General features: G+C 37.6%; 2 protein-coding genes, 1 long non-coding RNA gene and 1 pseudogene across 3 annotated transcripts; 1 reads left to right on the top strand and 3 right to left on the bottom strand.

Moving 5' to 3' along the window:
• Positions 1–4,658: 4,658 nt before the first annotated feature.
• On the bottom strand, positions 4,659–5,888 carry LOC121771082 (NAC domain-containing protein 83-like). Its single transcript, XM_042167879.1, has 3 exons — positions 5,656–5,888; positions 5,252–5,505; positions 4,659–4,989 (listed from the first exon to the last, which is right to left on the bottom strand). Exons 1-3 carry the CDS (start codon positions 5,807–5,809, stop codon positions 4,801–4,803), a joined length of 597 nt encoding a protein of 198 aa, XP_042023813.1. The 5' UTR covers positions 5,810–5,888; the 3' UTR covers positions 4,659–4,800.
• A 699-nt stretch (positions 5,889–6,587) lies between these two features.
• On the bottom strand, positions 6,588–9,407 carry LOC121767659 (glycerophosphodiester phosphodiesterase GDPD1, chloroplastic-like). The gene is made up of 6 exons (XM_042163992.1): positions 9,254–9,407; positions 8,991–9,175; positions 8,373–8,432; positions 7,685–8,062; positions 7,407–7,603; positions 6,588–7,168 (listed from the first exon to the last, which is right to left on the bottom strand). Exons 1-6 carry the CDS (start codon positions 9,348–9,350, stop codon positions 6,931–6,933), a joined length of 1,155 nt encoding a protein of 384 aa, XP_042019926.1. The 5' UTR covers positions 9,351–9,407; the 3' UTR covers positions 6,588–6,930.
• Positions 9,408–11,001: 1,594 nt separating this feature from the next.
• Positions 11,002–12,100, top strand: LOC121771378. The gene is made up of 2 exons (XR_006044014.1): positions 11,002–11,613; positions 11,730–12,100. It is a non-coding gene; the product is annotated as an uncharacterized LOC121771378 (long non-coding RNA).
• A 2,213-nt stretch (positions 12,101–14,313) lies between these two features.
• On the bottom strand, positions 14,314–16,132 carry LOC121769553 (annotated as a pseudogene).
• Positions 16,133–19,148: the final 3,016 nt, after the last annotated feature.

The raw sequence follows: 19,148 nt of genomic DNA, 5'->3' as shown, positions 1-19,148 counted from the left end.
TAACATTTAATCAAGGTTTGCGGGTATTATATGATCTTAACGGAAATTATTATTTAGACTTTTAAGTCGTCGTCCAACTCACATGGTGTGTGGCTTCATTTCTCACTTTATAATTCTTCCTGTTTTTATGTACAATCTATTTGTTGCTTTATTGAGTTTATCAATAAAGATGATATCTACAAGTCAAAAATATGATAACCTAAAACGACTCGTAATTAAAATCGTGACATGTACTTATTTCTGTGCAATAACTACAATTATTATTGGATAATTTTTTTTTAAAAAAAACATAGGACTAATGGAGTGCTTGGATGTTTAGATTAAAGTGGAATTTATAAAGTTCCAAAAAATTATTTGTGTGAATGTATACACGTGCTTAGTTTTCTAACGATATCAAATTGAATTGAATAAGCTGAATTAATAATTATGACTTTGGATATGAAGCAGCTTTATATTTGTGGGCCAACTACTCCATTCATTGAGCTGCATATGAATCAATGCGGGAAATATTGGATTCGCCAATAGATATTCTTGATAATTATTTTTTTTTATCAAAATGGTAAATAATAATAGTAATAGTAATAGTAATAGTAATAATAATAATATGGTTTGTGAATAACAAATAAGGATAAAACTATTAGAGTCAAATGGTGGCATTCTCAGTCAAATATTCGTTGTTGTTGCTTAGTTAAAATGATAATGACGTGATTAACTTAATCTGACTAGTGAGTTATTTATTTTACCATCCATTATCACAAACTTGAATTATATCTTACGTATGAGAGAGAGATTGAAATTCGATACTACTCTATTTTATCTATAGCATTATTGAAGAGGGAGTTTTAATATCAAAAACATTTTTAGAGTAAAATGTTATTAATGGTCAATTAAATAGCATTGAATTTGAAAATGACACATTAAATTTAATTTAAAATATAACAATTTGCTCGTTGTAAAAAATTTACAATAAAAGTTATTTTAATTACTTGTAATCTAAAAAATACTTATCAATTTAGTGGTGGTTAATCAGGCACTAAACAAATTATAATTATTTTAATCATTTCTAAATTAACATAACTTGTTTATATCAAATTAAAGCTCTTTGTACAATCTTCATTCATGATGCATAAAAAATTATTTTATTTAGAATGATATTGCATGAAAATTAATAGATGTATATATTTTGTGTAAAATGTGGAAAAATAAAAGAAATTGAAATGAAAAAAATACTAACATATACAAATTTAATCGATATGACCAATCTTTAAATTATCTACAAATATATGTATTTTGAGTATTATATGTAGAATCAAAGCTCATTCAATTTTATACATTATTTTCTTTTAAAATTCATAATAATAAGTAGTATTTTAAAACCGTACTATAATGAAATAGAGAAAATGTGTTTTTTTTTGTGTAAAAATTAGGAAAATCATGAAAAAAATATATATTGCCATACCAAACAAGATGCTTCAATAAGGCCAATATCCCACATAAAAGTTACTCCGAATATTAAAATATATACTACATAGGTTTACTGTATACATTTGTCATTATATTATGATCTAAGATCATAAATGAAGTGGGCAATAAAATTAGATGTCTAGATTCAATAGTCAAAAGTCAAAGATGTGTATATTATTGACTGTCTTTTTAATTAATTACAATCACATACTTAGAGAGAACATTTTAGTAATTGAATTTTAAATTTGTCTTATCCAACCAAGATGGTTTAATTAGTGAAGATTATCAAAACTATAGCTGGAAATTTGAGTTTGAATATCAATATCTTTAGGTCTGTTTGATACTTAAATTAAAAAATGATGAAAAATTAAGTGGAGTTAAGAAACAGATTTATTGGCTTTTCTTATAGGGAGTATCAAATATTGGATAAACTCATAAATCGAGACTTTTATTTTTAAGAGTCGAGTATTTTAAGATACATAATCAAGACCAACTATACTATCAAACATTCAAAATCAATGGTGATTATTAATAAATAAGTGTTTAATGACGCATCTTATATTTAAGTAATCACTAAATATAAAGGGTTAGACTGAATAAGTTTGAAATGCAATTTGTAAGCATTTTCGCCTTGATTTAGCAATGTGGAGACAAGTATAGTGCACATATTAATTATTAAATAAGGTAAAGAATTCTACAAAAGCAGCTGAGATGAAAGACTGGCAATTAGGGGAAATTAAGGTCATTAAATTAATTCATACGATGTCGTATTAATGCGTTTACTTGAGCCTACCATTCAAATTCAAATTGAAAATGAGGAAGACTACTACACCATATCAACACTATATTAGATCACATATTAAATCAATTAATACACTTGAATTGACAAAAAAATTCAAATGACGTGTGACACTAAGTTTAATTTTAATTTGAAATAAATCTAGACGCTTTTTGGTCTTATTCTTCATTATAGAGCGTCGTCGGGGTGTAAATGCCATGGCGGAGTTTAATTTTGACAAGTTGGGTGATTAATATTTTTTAAAATAATTAATACTCCGTATAAATCATCCTTGATTGGTAAAAGCTCTTTTTTATTTATATATATAAAAAACTCTATAACTTTGTAAACAGATTAGTGTCAGAATATACTTACTTTGCGTACCTTGGGTTTTTTTTTTTTTTCTAGAACACAATTGTCATTCCTCTAGTGTACTGAACTTTTTTTTGTTCCGGCTTTGGGAGAGACGCATGGCCCTTATGCGTCTCATTTTTAATGAAACGCATGATGATTATGCGTCTTTGTGAGAGACGCATGAGGGACATGCGTCTCTCAATTTTTTCGAATTGTGAGATTGCAGTGGCAAAACACCAGACCAGGTGATTTGCAAGTGGCAAAACACCAGACCGGGTGATTTTCACAAAGACGCATAATCGGCATGCGTTTTATTAAAAGGTGACGCATGAGGGTCATGCGTCTCTCCCAAAGTCGAAAAAAAAAGACCAGTACACTCGAGGAATGACAATCGTGGTCTAGAAAAAAAAAGAAAAAACCCACTCCTTGTGCTAATTGAATTTCAACATTTGATTAATCAAACTCTATATAGAGCCTACTTCAGGGAAAAAAAAGACTAAAACCATAAATAGAGGCCCAACTAATGATTCGAAATAAAGCCCATTTTAATTTCAATAAATTAAGGTATCAATTTAACTAATCAATGCCCAATACCATTCACTCAGGCCTTTATTGGGTCCCATTCTCGCACGACTCTCTATTATCTTGTTATTTCTGGCGATCAAAAAACAATCATGCCAATATCGTCCGACCCTAAAAAATTAGGCTCTTATTAATTGCAAAAAAATCGAATGTTTTATTGTGGGTTGCGCAATCCCTCTTATTGCAAGACAATCATCTTAACAAACCATAATTTCACCCTAGAAAAAAACAACATGCATCTTCCAAAACATACTCAACTATTATTCCAACAATTCGTACTATAATTCGAGTTTAGTATTATCAAGTTATGTGGTTTGGTGTAGTACTTCTTTATGATGCCTTTGCTTATTTATGTCGTAGTACTTCTTTTTCCATTCATTACTAGGCACGAATAACGAATTAAAATAAGAGTTTGATTTAAAGAGTTGATTTATTTGTGAAAGAAATAAACAAATGAGTAGAGAAGGGGAGAGACACCAACGAAAAGAATAACTCCCAATTTACAAACCCAAACTACGGCGAGTCGATGATGACCTTCGCAGTATCCAATTTTGGTTTTCTATATCCAATATTATTTGCCATTATTTATTTATTTATTTATTTATTTTTTGCATCTGCTGCTACTATCTTATAAATTCTGACATAGTACTTACTAATATATTATCGTTTCATATTACGCAGTCAAAAACGTGTCAATAGAAATATTAACAACGCAACTACGACGACATGTACAAAGTGAGTAGTCATGTTGGTAAAAGATGAACATGCCTTTTAGGCTTTAGCTGAACTAAAAATAAACATAGAGAAGCAAAATCAAAAGAAAGAGACGTTTAATGGTTAGGGTTCGACCTCCCGCAATCACCCAAAAAAAAAGAGATTTCCATTCAAAACCCTTTTTGTCATTGCCATTTGCCAAATTGAAATTGCATTACGAAATGAGACTACATGTGTCATTAGGGCACCCGCAACGCGTCTCGCAGGTGTCCCTTATCTCGCCACGCGCTCCGGCGCCATGCGTGACGCCCACTCGCCGGCCCGCGAGTGGGAGTCGTTACGCCGACGCAATAAATTATTTTTTTTTAAAAAAATTTGAATTTAATAAAAAAAATTAAAAACGGTCATTGCAAGATCAGTTGTCTATCCGGGCAAGGATACGTGATTCTACCGCCCACGCCCAACTCCAAGATGATCTAATAGAGCACATTTGGATAAAATTTGGCAACCGGTAGACACACATGATCTTTCTTCTGCTTCTTTGCGCTTTGAGATTTTGAATCTAGAGAGAGTGAGTGGAAGAAATTAAATTGTGTATTTTTAAATTTTTTAAGATTTTTAATTATATATATTTTTTAATTTTTTAAGAAATTTAAGTTGTAATTTTATTTTATTTAATGAAGTGTGTTTTTTTAATTGAATTTGTTGGAAATAAAAATAAAAAATGAAATTGAATGAATAGTTAAGGGATGAGATAAGAGACGGATAAGAGATGAATGGTTGCAGGTTCCGTCTCTCAGTTAAGAGATTGGGTGAAAAGTACAGCGAGACCCATGAATAGTTAAGGGATGAGACGAGTAAGAGACGGATAAGAGACAGCGTTGCAGATGGTCTTAGGCCCTCTAATACTACTCATCTAAATCACTAGAAGACATGTCTGTGATCTCACTCGAAGACGACGATGATGGCGACGTCGGCAAAAACGGCGTCGTTTGAGCAAAGGAATGTCCCAACTCTGCTGCCCCATGATTTCTTGCTCTCATCTTCCTTTGGTACAAACGGCAAACAACCCAACTCCCCACTTTCATCATCAGCCTCTGCATAAACATAAATACTATAAAATCTTACTCCAATTCAGACAACATTTTCAAAAATAAAAATAAAATCAAATGTTAGATATATTTATCATTTTAGTTCGTCATCAAATTAACTTACTGCTACTTTTACTAAAAATTTTACAAGGTTTTTCACCACGCACTACAGTAAACTTTATCATTTAACTACTTTTCTTTCTATCATACTATATTTATCGTAGTATTAAAAGTTAAAAGCTCGTATGAAACTAAAAGTGTGAATTACCTGATCCAAGAACGGTGTCTTGAGATGGGCCACAATAGTGAATTCTTGCATAATCCATTGAGTCTTGATGTTCCTACCCTGATAAAAAACAAATGTTTTCATCATTCCAATCACATGATTGCTCTCTCCAGCCACAATCTGCTTTTCCTTGCCACTTGATTTCCAGTACCCACAATCAGTGCTGAAACTGCTGCATTTGCTCATCAAATTCTTCTTCCTTTTGCAGAAGAAAAACCTATTCTCATTCAACCCACCTTCATCAAAATCAGACCTTTGTTATGAAATTTCTTCCAAAATCAGAAAAAGGGAATCAAAAAGATGCAATTTTGAACAAGCCCAACAAACAATCTGCTCTATCAGTTTTAGAGATTCTTGAAATCAGCAAAGAGAAAACAAGAACTAACCAGGCAAATCCCATGGATTGAATTGGAAAGCTTCCAATTCAGGAATGACATTTGCTGGCAATGGCAAAGACAAAACCTTTTTCTTTAAGTAGTACAGAAGCTCTGCATCGGTGGGGTTGAATCTGAACCCAATTGGAAGATTCGCAATCTCCATTTTCACCCTAGAGAGAGGGGGGGGGGGATGATTTTGAAGGTAGGTTTAAGAGAGAGAGGGAATTTTCCTTGTGGGCTATCTTGAGACAAACGGTACTGATCTTTATATAAGAAGAATGCAGAGAATTTTTTAACATTTTAGAAAGAAAAATGGAAAGTTTTCAACCCAAATTAAGGTTTGGGTTGCCTTTTTTGAGGTTTTTATGAATTTAATTTAATTTGAGAAATCCTGATTCCCTATTCCTATTCCTATTCCTATTCCTATTCCTATTCCTAATCCTTCTCGAATTCGACGTTTCCATTGACTATTTAATTGGTTAAACCAATATTTTAAAAAGGTAAAAAACTAACGTCGGATTATACGTTTAAATATTGACTTTGGTGATAAGAATTTGTTTTATTAGTAAAGTATTAATTGGCCACGTGGAAATCCTATTCCTCCTCGGACTCGACCCTCAATTTGGTTTCAATCTCTTGACTTCAAACAAATGTGTTTAAAGGCAATAACGACGTCTCTTTGTACATTAGTAGTAGTAGTAGTCAATAAGGTGATACAAAAATTTTTGTAGTACTACTCATTATTTATGAGTTGAGAAGTTTTTAAGGTAAAATCCTTATAAGTGGAGTGGGTGTATAAAAAAATCACATGAGTTCTACTAGAAACGAGTGTGTTGTAAAAAATATACTAGTATTATTAAAAATTTAAACTTTCTTTAAAAGCTTTGTTTTTTCACGTGCATATGGGTAATGGGAACAAAAATTATATAAAAAATGTAGAATTGACAAATTAGAGTGAAAATGTGATTAAAATCAACCCCTACATACATTACAGTACAAAGGTGCTTTGACATACAATCCTCCGATAAAGAAAAGAGAGTAAGACTTGGGACATCTAATTGGAAAATGACTAGACATTATTAACCTATACAAAATACTAGAACATTTGTTTTCCAATTGCTAATCATCCTAAGTTTTGAAAAAGGAGTAAAAGAAAAAAGAAATATGTGCAGTGTAAGAAACTACAGACCCCCTAAACACAAACACACACACACACACACACACAAGATTAATCCCTCAAATTCAACTATCTATACAATGGTGGTGGTGTGTATTGTATCATCATTATTGCTGTTTTAACTCAGGAATGAGCTTCAACAAGAATTCCAGCTCCATTTGTGAGAACTGGGGCCTGCTCCCTTCTACTATAACTTGCTCCTCTCCCTCCATTACAATCTTCTCCTCAACTTCGCCCCTCGGCCTCGCCATCTTTGACACGGCTTCCGAAATCTCCCTCACCAGATCCACGATCACCCCGTCCACCCCCATCAAATGTTGCATATACACGGCCTCAGTCGTATTACTGAAATCAACAGCACCAAACAATCATGAGTTTGCCATATGTGAGAGTTTTAAGTTCTTATGATTATGACTCATAAGGACTCAAATGTTGTTAAACTACAGTGTCAATCAGAATGTAGCGGGTATGCATCCACTTCATTTTGCTGTATGTGAGAGCAAAGAGAGTTTAAGTTCATACGATCCGCGTTGTTAAACTACAGAGGTGTAGCATGTATGCATCTATTAATCGATATACTCACTTCAGTTTGCCGTATGTGAGCAAAGAGAGTTGAAGATCTTTGATTTTCTTAACTGCTCCCGGTTGTCTAAAGACGCCCCTCACCTCGGAAACAATCCCTTGCAAGTCACCCTCCAAACATAGTTTGAGGGCTTCCTCCAAGGAATTTCTCCTTACATCACCATAGATCTCGTTTCCTCCATTAGTGAGGAAAAACACCTGCACACAACAAACATTGACAACCATTACAAATCAGAGTTGCAACAATTTTCAAGAATTGAGATCGTTCAGCTAGCTTACAGGGTAGGTGTTCTGGAGTTGCCTGACAACAAGAGCAGCATCTGGCTGGAAGGTGGAAAATATAATTGGCCGTTCGTTGGCATGATTAAAAACCACTTGCAATATAGCTTGCAACACATCGGTTAGCTGATGTTGCTGATATACAATGTAGTCATCAAATTTCAACTCAATGTTGAACCCCAAAGAAGGGTTAACTTTCTCGAATGCCTCCTGAAGAGTGCATGCGGGTTCATCGGATTCAACGGCCCAATTTATAAAATTTCCTTCTTTTGTTTTCCTCAACAATGTTTTCCCCTCCAATCCAAGCTCCCTCTGAGGACCGTAGGCAAGGAACTCAGAGAGTGACAATTCTGTGACTCTCTTCTCAAAAATTGATCCCTGAAACATACATTAATGTCTCTTCAAATCATGGCTATCAAAAGATTGGGAATAGTTATCAACTTCTTATATGATTCAGGGCTATGACTAGCATCTAATATTACCAATATTAGGTGGAAAAGATTCACAATATGTAATCATAACATCTAAAATTACCCAAAATTAGGTTGAAAACAAGAAAAAGACGAAGGTCTTACATTGAAATGATTCACCATAGGCTATGAAAAGATTGACATGCCAACTTCTGATATGATTCAAGGCTATGAATAACATCTAAAATGACCCAAGAAAAGGGGGAAGAAGGTCTTACATTTTCCTCAGAGTAGATGAAGTTGTCATGAAAAACGATGGGGCAGCCATCCTTTGTCACCTACAAAATCCAAACTCGTATTCTTTACTCCCCTGTCCAATACTCTTGCTTCAAAAGTACTAGAATCGAGTACTTTTTCTATTCAAGAGCAAAGACCATAAACATAGAATTCCATCCACGCATAACGAAGAAAATCAAGGAAAAACCACAAAACAAACCAATCAGTATCTTGACCAAATTAACAGGCGAAATTGATCAAATCTAGCACCTCAATTTGAGGAGGGGATAAATTGAGCTGACGATTAAAGCCTTTAAGTGTTGCCTCTTTTCCGAGATTAAACATGAGATTGATCAAATGTGATTTTGTTTGTTTTCCGAAAATAAAATTGAGCTGAACAAGAAAAAAAATTGGAAGGCAAAACGACGGCGACGCACCACCGCTTTGAACAGTATTGATAGAAAGGGGGGGGGGCAAATTTTCGTAAACAACACCGGAAATCGGGGAATTCAGCTTGGAGAAAAACAAAAAACGTGTTAAAAACAACCGCGGAAAACGGCGACGACGGTGGAAACAAGAAAAAAAATCACTAGAAAAAAAACGGAGAGATGTATGTGTACCTGAACATCAAACTCGATGAAATCAATGGCGTGTTTTCCGGCAGTGTTGAACGAAAGGATCGTATTCTCTTTCACTGCCTTCATCCTCAAATCCGATGATTGCAACATGTTCATCCCGTTCCCCCTGTGCCCGATCACCAGGAATTTGGGCACCTTAAGCGACGCCGCCCTCTCAATGTCCACACCTGCAATTCCAAACTCGATCACAATCCAGCTGAAACCAAAAAAGAAAATTGAAAATCGAGGTGATACCGATACGATACCTTTCGAGAACCGCGAAGTGCAGAGAGAGAAAGATGCATTGTCGTGGACACAGTCGAGACTGGGAACGTCGGAGACGTGAACGGCTTTGAGGGCCATTGTGGATGTAGAGAGAGGAAGGGAGAGCGAGAGAGGAGGAGAGGACACAATCGTTATTGTCGAATTTGTTGTGTTGGGGAACCGCTTCGACGATGGCTATTTAAAGCGGGAGTCGCCTTCCACGAATATTCCATTTCTCTTTCCTTAAAATCCGCTTTATTCATTTGGATATTCTTTTTTACTACTACTTAACCCCTCATTATTAAAATCACTTTTTCCAATTATAGAAACTCTCTGCTCCTTTGATATCGTATTCGTATCATCTAACAACCTCAAAATAATACTACTACTATTGCTTAATGGAAGGTTTATATTTATTTGAAATTGTTCTCCACACTTATTATTTATTTATTTCTTACTTAATTTTTCCTTTATTAATTAAAAAATAATATAATATATTAAAATTAAATATTTCATATTTATTGAATCGAGGGAGTATATAAATGAGTCATCAATATGCCCAATCTTCTCGGGCCACATTACATCATGACGTTTGACTTTTTGGCGGTTATTGGATAAAGGTGAAGTTTTGTTCATTTTTTAAATTGTAAGGATTATATCCAAAGAAAATGAAGGTTTGGTTAGGTAAATCACAAACATTAAGTTTTGGGTGGAATAGGCACAATTGGAATACGGAATTTCTAGTAATAAAAGGTTCATTTGAAACATTGTTTGCAGGAAAGCAAAACTTATGAGTTTGTGGAAATTGCTAAGGCTGTCTACGTGTACAACCCAGGGATGCTAATGTTTTTGACTCTTGTTGTAAAAAAAGTCGAAGCAGAAGGAGCTGCTACTATGACTATCCAAGCAATTGTCAATCATCCCATTGCTAAACCTTTCAAACTCGATCAGTGGAAGGTTAAACTAGATGCCAGCCCTTGATTCTTCCATCTCTGCGTTTATCCATTTATGCACTATAATAGTAGTATTAGATATGTTATGTTTGAACAACTCTTGTAGAATCTAATTCAACTTGTTATCTGAATTATGCTGTCTCGTCTACCAATTCAAGAATATTTGAATTCCCTTTTACAGTCATAAAATGCCGCATTGTTCTAGTATGTGGTAGTGAATGGATGTGTATATAGTACTACTCCCCTGTTTGAGTTAATACCATTACACTCATTTACCTTTTCAATAAAACGAGAGAGTAATGGTGATTTAGTGAAGTGTGGACTCCACTTACTAAAAATGGAAAAAAGATAATGAGTTTTGGTGGACACAACTTTTTAACCCATAAAACAAGTGCCAAATTGATGCAAGGTGGCGGTGAGCTTCTGAATCGCCGTCATTTGTGACCTCAGCACCGGAAAATTCAGTCTCACCGCTGCCGCTGCAGTCGAGTCCTTCCGCCTCCCTGAAGTTCCTCCCGTCCATCAGATTACTATCCCGGTAATGTCCCCATCATCATCATTGTCGACACCTCCAGCAGGTGCACGCCACACACATATTTTTGTCACTTGCATATAATATCGATTCTGATTCATTGATCCGACAATGCAGTTTGTGTGTCCATTGTGTCAGTCATCCATGTACTTATAGGCATGGATTTTATTTCTTATGGAATTATATGAATCTAACCCCGCACTCTCTTTTGCTTGCACTCTCTTTTTCTTTCTTGGACTTGTTCATAACCCTGCCGTGTTTCTCTCTTCATATGAATATCCCTTAGGCCTTAATATTCATATATACATTTATTTTACAGGAATTTACAGTTGCTATAGCTGGTGTGTACATAAATCCAGTGTATTATACTAAATAAATTTCCATAAAATCAAGTGTGCGAAGTTTGGGCTCAAATTTTTTAATAAATCAAATGTGATGAGCTCGGGCACATATATCAGTATAGATCCAATAAAATCCACTCTATGTATATCCAAATTGCTTTTTGGTAATTGGAGAATATGTGCAAATTTATGGTGCATAAATTTGTTTGCTTTGTAGCAGAGCATAAGTCATTTTTGTTTGATTTGTTTGTAATTCTTGTAGTTGCTCATATATATTTGATCTTGTACATTTCATAAGCTTTTGGGGATGCTGATGCCTATTTGTGTCTGCTGTTATAATCATAGTTAGACTAGCAATAGTATCACGAGTGAACGCTAACATCCCAGTGCTGTGCTTTGCTTGATTTGACACTCTCACACCAGGTGTTATAACATTGCAGGTCTGCATTTGCAATAATAGTCGATTATTCTTGTTTCTGTCCATCGTGGTTGAAGCTCCCTGTAATTCCTAGTTCTGTGTGAACTTTTGTATTTAGGTATACAGATTATGGAATGATGCTATAATACATCATAAAAAAATTTGTGATATAGGTGGCGCATTTAAAATCATACAGATAAGTTGATGCAAGATAGCATGTTTAAAATTCTACAGATGGAGTCAGAAGAAGGCTGAAGCTGAGCAACAGCACTAGAGGAGCATTTGTGACTTGTTTTCGGTTCTGCTCTGAGTCGCCTGATGAGAAGGAGCATTGTGCTCAATGTCTAAACAGTTCGAATTTAACCTTTGATTTTGTTACAGTTTTCTTGTGACATGGGAAATCCCGTTGGAGCTCGTCATCTTTAAAGAAGAGAAAACGCCTGGCTGCTCTATGTTAGTTTTTTTTTTTTTTTTTGGCTTGAAATGCTGTTCAAAGACTAGGTTTATCTTGTGATGTCAAAATATGGATCTCTAATTTGCAAACTTTTTGGATCCTTGATTAGCTGATTTTATCTCAATATTCCATATTCATCTTGTTGTGGAAATTATTTTCCTCTTCTGGTTTCATTATCTTGGATATTCTTGTTGGGTATTTTGGTATCTTCCCTATTTTTTCATTTTCAATAATGGTAAAGTGTAAAACTATTTTAATCTTGTGGAAGTGTAGATGATGCTCATTGAGGATAAATGTTCTAAAATAATGAGTAATAGTGGATATCTAAGTTTTCATGGAGAGTCCATTTTGATGAAATATAAGGGGTACAAAGGTGGTGTATATTGCATTGTGTGTGGTTGTTTGGAGTTTTTGAGACACACTTTGAGTGGGATGTATTGTTTGTGATAGTTAGGCTATCCACCCTGGTTATGGTTTCTTATGAGAGTTTGCTCAACTTTGTCAAGATGAGGGGATTGATTACATTTGTTGGACCTCCTGCATCTGCAATTCGTGATAAAAGGTAAAACATTGAGTTACCTTCTGTTTTCTTCTTCATTATTCTACTACTCCCTTTTATCCCCTCTCTCTCGTCTCCTTTCTCCCTGCTCATTCCTTTCTTATGCAATTTAGTTAATGCCGAGTAATAGCAGACTTATCTCACAAAACTGCACTTCCTATGTTCTATTCACATAATTTGACTCCTGATGGAAAAATAAAGTTGGGGTAGGATAAACATGTTCTACTCCTCATCTTGATGGACTGGTATTTTTAACATCTAAGATATGGTAGAGTAGATGTTGCATGTTATAAATTAAGCGCAAAAGGTTCCTAATTGTTATGTGCTATTGATTTTGTAAATTCTTCTTATTCCCTGCCACTGCTTCAAACAGAATAATGGGTGCTGCTGGAGTACCTCTTGTGCCTGGGTATCATGGCTATGATTATGAACAAGATATTGATCTGATGAAGTTAGAAGCCGAGAAGATTGGATATCCTATGTTGATAAAGGAGGTGGAGGAAAGGTGATGCTACTTTCTTATTATGATCTTATGCCTAAGATTATTGTTGGTGTAAATGTCATACGAGAAATGCCATTTCTGTTTTTAAATGGCAGTTCGCCTCCATGTCCCAATCTCGGCCATATCAATGTCCCAATCCCCTCTACATCATCATTTTTGGCCCATACCATAACTCTTATAACCCTTCAACCCTCAATCATACCACGACTATTAAGTTATACTATTTACAATTATAAATTATTTTACTCGTAAAAATAGAAAACGTTGAGCAACTATAATATGAAAAATTCATTTTTAATTCAAAAATTATAAATTATAAACTTAAAAAAAAAACAAATTGATCAATATAAGAAAATCAAAATGAGATCTTCACTTTCCTACTATTTTAGATAATGGACCACATATTCCACTAACTCATTCTCACTCACATTTAATTGTAAAACTAGTAAGTATATAAAAGTAGGATCGCCGTTCTACTAACTTTTTCAACTCACTTCCTATTACTCCCCCGTCTCAATTAATTTGAGTCGTATTCCTTTTTGGATGTCCCAACAAAATTGTGTCATTTCATTTTTTTTTGACAAAAAACAAAACATATAATCATTCTCAATATATTCCGTTACCTACTTTAGAGTATCAATAATAGGAGCGCCGCGCTGCCTATTGCATGCCAAGGAAGAGCCGCGGCGGTGGACGAGGCGGAGCGGCGGTCAAAATCTTATTTTTTTTCTTAATTAATTGCATACCCATAATACCCTCAAAACATACTCCTCCTCTGTCAAAAACAAGTGAGGCAAAAGAGAGACAAGAACTACTACTAATTAGATACATAGTTCACGGCAGCAGCATTTAAAGAGGAGAGATGGAGAAAGACCTAACTGAAATGCTCGCCATTAATTGCGGTGACGTGCAAAATTAAATGGGGTTGCGTTTATCGCTGCATTTGTCTGAGCCTCAGTCCCAGCCCAGCCCAGCCACCTCTCATTTATTGTTTCATCTCTTCCTTAATCCTACTATTACATAAATTTCGAAATGCTCACTCTCTTTAAAAACTCAACTATGAGTAATGAACTGGCAAACTCTTCTGTGAAATACGGAGTAATCGAGTTAATTAGTTTTAAATTTTAAACACACTACACTACACTACACTACACAACGCATAAACATGAATTATTCACATTTCTAATATAGACATAACATTTTCCCAATTCGATGCGTTTAAAAACCGATTGAACTTTTTCACCCTAACTACGCAATGAAGTAATCATCCAATTTTAAGCGCTTCATCGGCCACAAGAGCATGTATCCCATGTGGAACGAACTAATATGGATATGGCCATACCATTTTTATGTATTTTGCATGATTGCAAAAATTGGATACTTCCTAAGTTTTCTATAATAGCACTCCATCTACTTGATTAACCCGAAATAGAGGAGGGATTCAAGTCTTCATCACTTCAACTTACAAGACTTGATTTGAAAATTCATCATACTAGTATTTTTTTTCCCTTTCTTTCACAACTCTAGATTACTCAAAGATGAAGCTAATACTAACTCAGTCGATGGCGGCGGTGGAGCTGGAGCTGCGTGTTTCAATGGCGGAGCAGGAACTTCTTGTTTGAGTAGCGGCAGCGGCGGAGCTGGAACTGCTTGTTTCAACAATGGCAGCGGCGGCGGAGCAGGAACTTCTTGTTTCAGTGGCAACGATTGGTCGGATTTGAGCCTGACCGGTGGAGCCGCACACACCGGAATCACAGACCTAATTTGAACCGCAGGCGCGAATCTCTGAGCTCCGGAGAATTTGGGGATCAATCCAATTTCCAGATCATGACATGTTGATGGAATTGACAAGTTTGTTCTTCTCCCAATTTCTGACCTGTAGACTCCTCCAATTTTCCGTCCATAACTCGAGCTGCCGGGCTCTTTTTTGATGGCGGCGCAAATTTTGTTAATCCATTCGTGATCCTCTTCCAAGAACGGCGGCGGCGGAGATTCTTCAAGCGTTGCGGATTTGGACTCGGGCGGCCAGTAGGGTGGCAGGATTTGGTAAGCCATCCGCGGCGGCGGCGGAGGGAGAAGAGAGAGAAAGCTGCTGTGTTTCTGAGCCGTCTCTGAAGAAGCTTCCGGAAGCTTCCGCAGCCGGTTGTTGTTAATGTTGTCTCTTTGGATAATACTAGGCCTCTGCATTCTCGCTCTACTTTGCTGCTGATGATTATCTCTTCGCCTCATCACTCTTCCGGAATTTGAACCGCCGCCGCACACATTTTCTTGTTCCGACAAAGGCACTAGGAAAGCAATTTCAATTTTAGTCTCAATTTACACAGCAATGGAATAGTAGGAGTAAGCATACAGTACAGTACTTTGTTTCAGTTGGGACCAAGCAGCAATGGCAGCATTCTTCTCCGCCTGCTTCTTGCTCTTGGCAGCGTCGCCGGAGAAGCTCATTCCGGCGATCTCCACGGTGCTGGTGAAGACCGGCACGTGGCCGGGCCCCGAGCGGACCGTGGTGTAAACTGGGAGCTTTAAACCGGCCGTGTGGGCTGTTTCTTGAAGCAAATTCTTGTAAACTCCGGTCTCATCCTACACACATTGAAATAAAGAATAATTACAAGAAAATACTTATTCGACAATATTTTGAAATGTTAACGCGGGCGGTGAGGGATTTGGAGGGGCCGCGGGCGGAAAGGGAGTTGAGGGCGGCGACGTGCTCGGCGTGCCGTAGGGTGGAGGAGTAGGTGGGGCCCTCGAAGAGCTCGCCGTTAAAGTTGACGGAGGCTTTGAATCTCGGGGCGTGATCGGGGCCTTCTCTCACGCACGCGTATGACGGCAGGTTGAAGCAGCTTCTTTGAGCTAGTTCTTGAAGTTGGTTTTTGAACATTTTTTCTTTTTCCTTTTTTTAAAGAAATTGCATAGTGGTGGTGGAATTTGGAGGAGAGATGACGGAGTAAAGATTTAATCTCACCTACTTCACTTCATTTTTGCTCTCTTTGAGTGAGGAGTCAATATTTGAGGGGGCTTTTATCTATACATTACAGGCTAGGGAGATTCTGAGAGAGGAGGTGCTTGTGCTTGTGCTTGTGCTTGTTTGTTGAGGTGGAAATGTTGGATTTGAGAAAACTTCATTGCCCTCCCCCGTGAACAATACAGATTTTGGTAATAACATATACTCAACATTATTATTGGTGTAAACAAAAATTGATTAATTTAATGGCTAGGTCAAATAATAAAATAGGACTATTTTTTCAAAGCAGTTTGCTAGTATTTGGTAAATAAATTATAAAGCAGTATATAATTATCATTTAAATTATACAGTAATTTTTTATTGACTTTTAATCGGTTCAATAATTTTTAAAACTGAAACAAAAAATACTACTAATAATTGTTAATGTTTCAAAATTGTACTATAATGGTTAAAATCGAAAAATTAAAATGGTGTAACTGTATAAAATATCGTCATTTTATTATGAATGATGATTAAAATGATAATCATTTATCAGAACTGAATTGGTTTTGATAAATTAGTTTTGAATTTATTATTATAAAATAATTTGTGAGGAATTAAAAATTACACTCAATTTTAAAATTTATCAGACCATTTATTTATCCCTAGTTATAATCATTTTTGGCTTCTTGGCAAACGAAAAGGTGTTTGCTATACCTTTTTGGTTTGGAGGATTGATTTTATGTATTTCAAAAGTACATATTAGAGACATTTATAACGATTTTGAATTCTATTGTACTCCCTCCATCCCAATTTAGGCCATCCACAATAGGCGCCCAGCGACCGCCCAGCCGAGTGCCGGCGCTTGGCGGTTCGCTGGGCGATCTATTGCAGCCGCCCAGCGGGCGATTGGAGAGAGAAACCGCGCAGCGCTGGGCGGTCGCGTGGCGCTGGGCGGTGCGTTGGGCGGTCCGTTCGGCGCTATTGCAGCGCCCGGATCGCCCAGCGCACCGCCTAACGCGAAAAAATAATTTTTTTTTTCGAAACACTATATATACGCGCTTTGTTCGTCATTTTCATTCGCACCACTTGTTTTAACGAGTATTCTCTCTATCTTAATTTCTGTTCAAGATCAACAACGGTAAATGGATCTCAACAACGAGCCTAGTTCCGGAAGTAGCGGGTCACAAACTCCGGCGATCCCTGTGGGAAGTGGATGGGGACAGGTGCCCAGGTACTACAGCATGTACCCATGGCAGCAGATGATGCCCGGGGCCCCAACGGGGGGGAGTCCGCCGGGGCGTTTCCGCCGATACCGGGCTGGGCACCAAGTATTCCGACCCCAACGGGATGGGCACCGGGGATGCAGATGATGCCCGGGGGGCCACCGGCGACACAGTGGACTCCGGGGGTCGTACCGGCTACACAGTGGACTCCTGGGGGGTCCCCAGCGACGGCGGGGGATGTCTATCGCCCCAGTTTTGATTTTTCGACTGGGTCTTCGCACACATCGACCCAAACGCCCTTAGGGTTTGATAGTTTCTCCTTAGATGACTTGGGGTTTGATACTCTCGGAGCTCCGGTGACTGTAGGTCAAGGGGGGGCAGGGCCGGGGCGTGGCGCCCCAAAGAAGAAGGGCAAGAAGAAGGTCGGCGAGTCGTCGCAGCCGGGTGAGGAGGAGGTACGGAGGAGGTGGACGGACGACGAGAACGTCGCCCTCAGCAAGGCGTGGGTGAGTGTTTGCGACGATCCTCTCGTTTCGAACGAGCAGAGGATCGTCAACATGTGGGGCAAGATAGCAGCAGCCTACAAGAGATTTTGCCCGGAGGGGAAGACCCGCAACGGGGAGTATTGCCGGAAGGGCTGGAACCGAATCAGGGCGGCGGTCTCTCGATTTTTGGGTTTGTACACCAACGCACTCCGCATGATGAGCAGTGGCCAAACGGAGGATGACTGCAGGAGAATAGCGGAGAAAGCCTTCCCAGTGAAGGGGCTATACAAGGACTTCACCTAATGGAACTGTTATATTGTACTGAGAAGGTCCGAGAAGTTTCGAGTAGGTGTCGACGATGGCTGGCCGAAGAAGCAACGACTGAACTACACCGGCGATTACAGCGGCAGCTGCGGTGGTTCCCACGACCTCCCCGAGACGACGCAGGAGTTCCCCACGCCGCGGTCGGTCGGTGGCCGACCTCGACCGATTGGGCGCAAGCGCGCTCAGCAAGCGGCGAGGGGGAACGCCGGGGCTTCCCAGGAGGTCCAGTCGGCATCCCCCCTTGGCCACTCCACCCGGGAACTCAAATTCTTCGCTCGCGCCCAAACGCGCGCTCAGTTGATCAAGACGATGGCCGAATGGCGGGTGGCGACGGATCCCGTGGAGAAGAGCATGCTTCAAACCTTGCTCATGAGCCTGCAGGATGAGTTGGAGGCGATACGGAGGGAGGACGGCGGCAGCGGCGGCGGTGGTGGCGGCGGCGATGGTGGCGACGGCGACGACGGAGACGAGGAGTGAATTGTCACTCATTTTTATTATTGTATTTTTTTTAAAATTTATGTACTTTTTTTATTATTGTATTTTTTTTAATTAATGTACTTTTTAAATTATTGTACTTTTAAAATTTTAATAGTATTATTAAACTTTTCCCGTATATGTCTCGTAAATTAAATTTCGCATATTGTGTGATCGTTAATTATTTCATTTTGTATATATTTGTTAATAGTGATGTGGATATTAGTGGCTAGGCTATGGCTGGGCTATTGCTGGGCTATTTGCTTGTTTTGATGATGTGACAGGAGGATTTTTAGTGCTGATGATGTGGCAGTGACTGGGCTATGGCTGAGCTATTGCTGGGCTATTCCTATTGTGGATGGCCTTAAGAGTAAGATTTATTTATGGCACAAATTTTAAGAAATTGGTGTAGTTTGTAATAAATGGAGTGAGGACTGAGGTAGTGGTTATTGGAGTGTATAATAATTGAAGTGAGGTAGTGGAAAGTGAGACCATTTTGACTTTTTGTATATTTAGAATTTTGTTTTGTTTTATTTTTATGAAAAAATGGCATTTGAGTGTAAATTTGATGAATAATGAGGTTAAATTTTATGTCCAAATATGGTAGATTTTAAATGTGACTCTTAAACTGGAACGGAGGGAGTAGTATATAGTTGACCAAAAAGAAAACATTTTTTTTCTATATATG

Source organism: Salvia splendens, chromosome 2 (genome assembly GCF_004379255.2).
Source record: "Salvia splendens isolate huo1 chromosome 2, SspV2, whole genome shotgun sequence".
Taxonomy (NCBI): Eukaryota; Viridiplantae; Streptophyta; class Magnoliopsida; order Lamiales; family Lamiaceae; genus Salvia; species Salvia splendens.
Note: the sequence above shows the minus strand (reverse complement) of the source record. Positions and strands in the feature narration are given on the sequence as shown.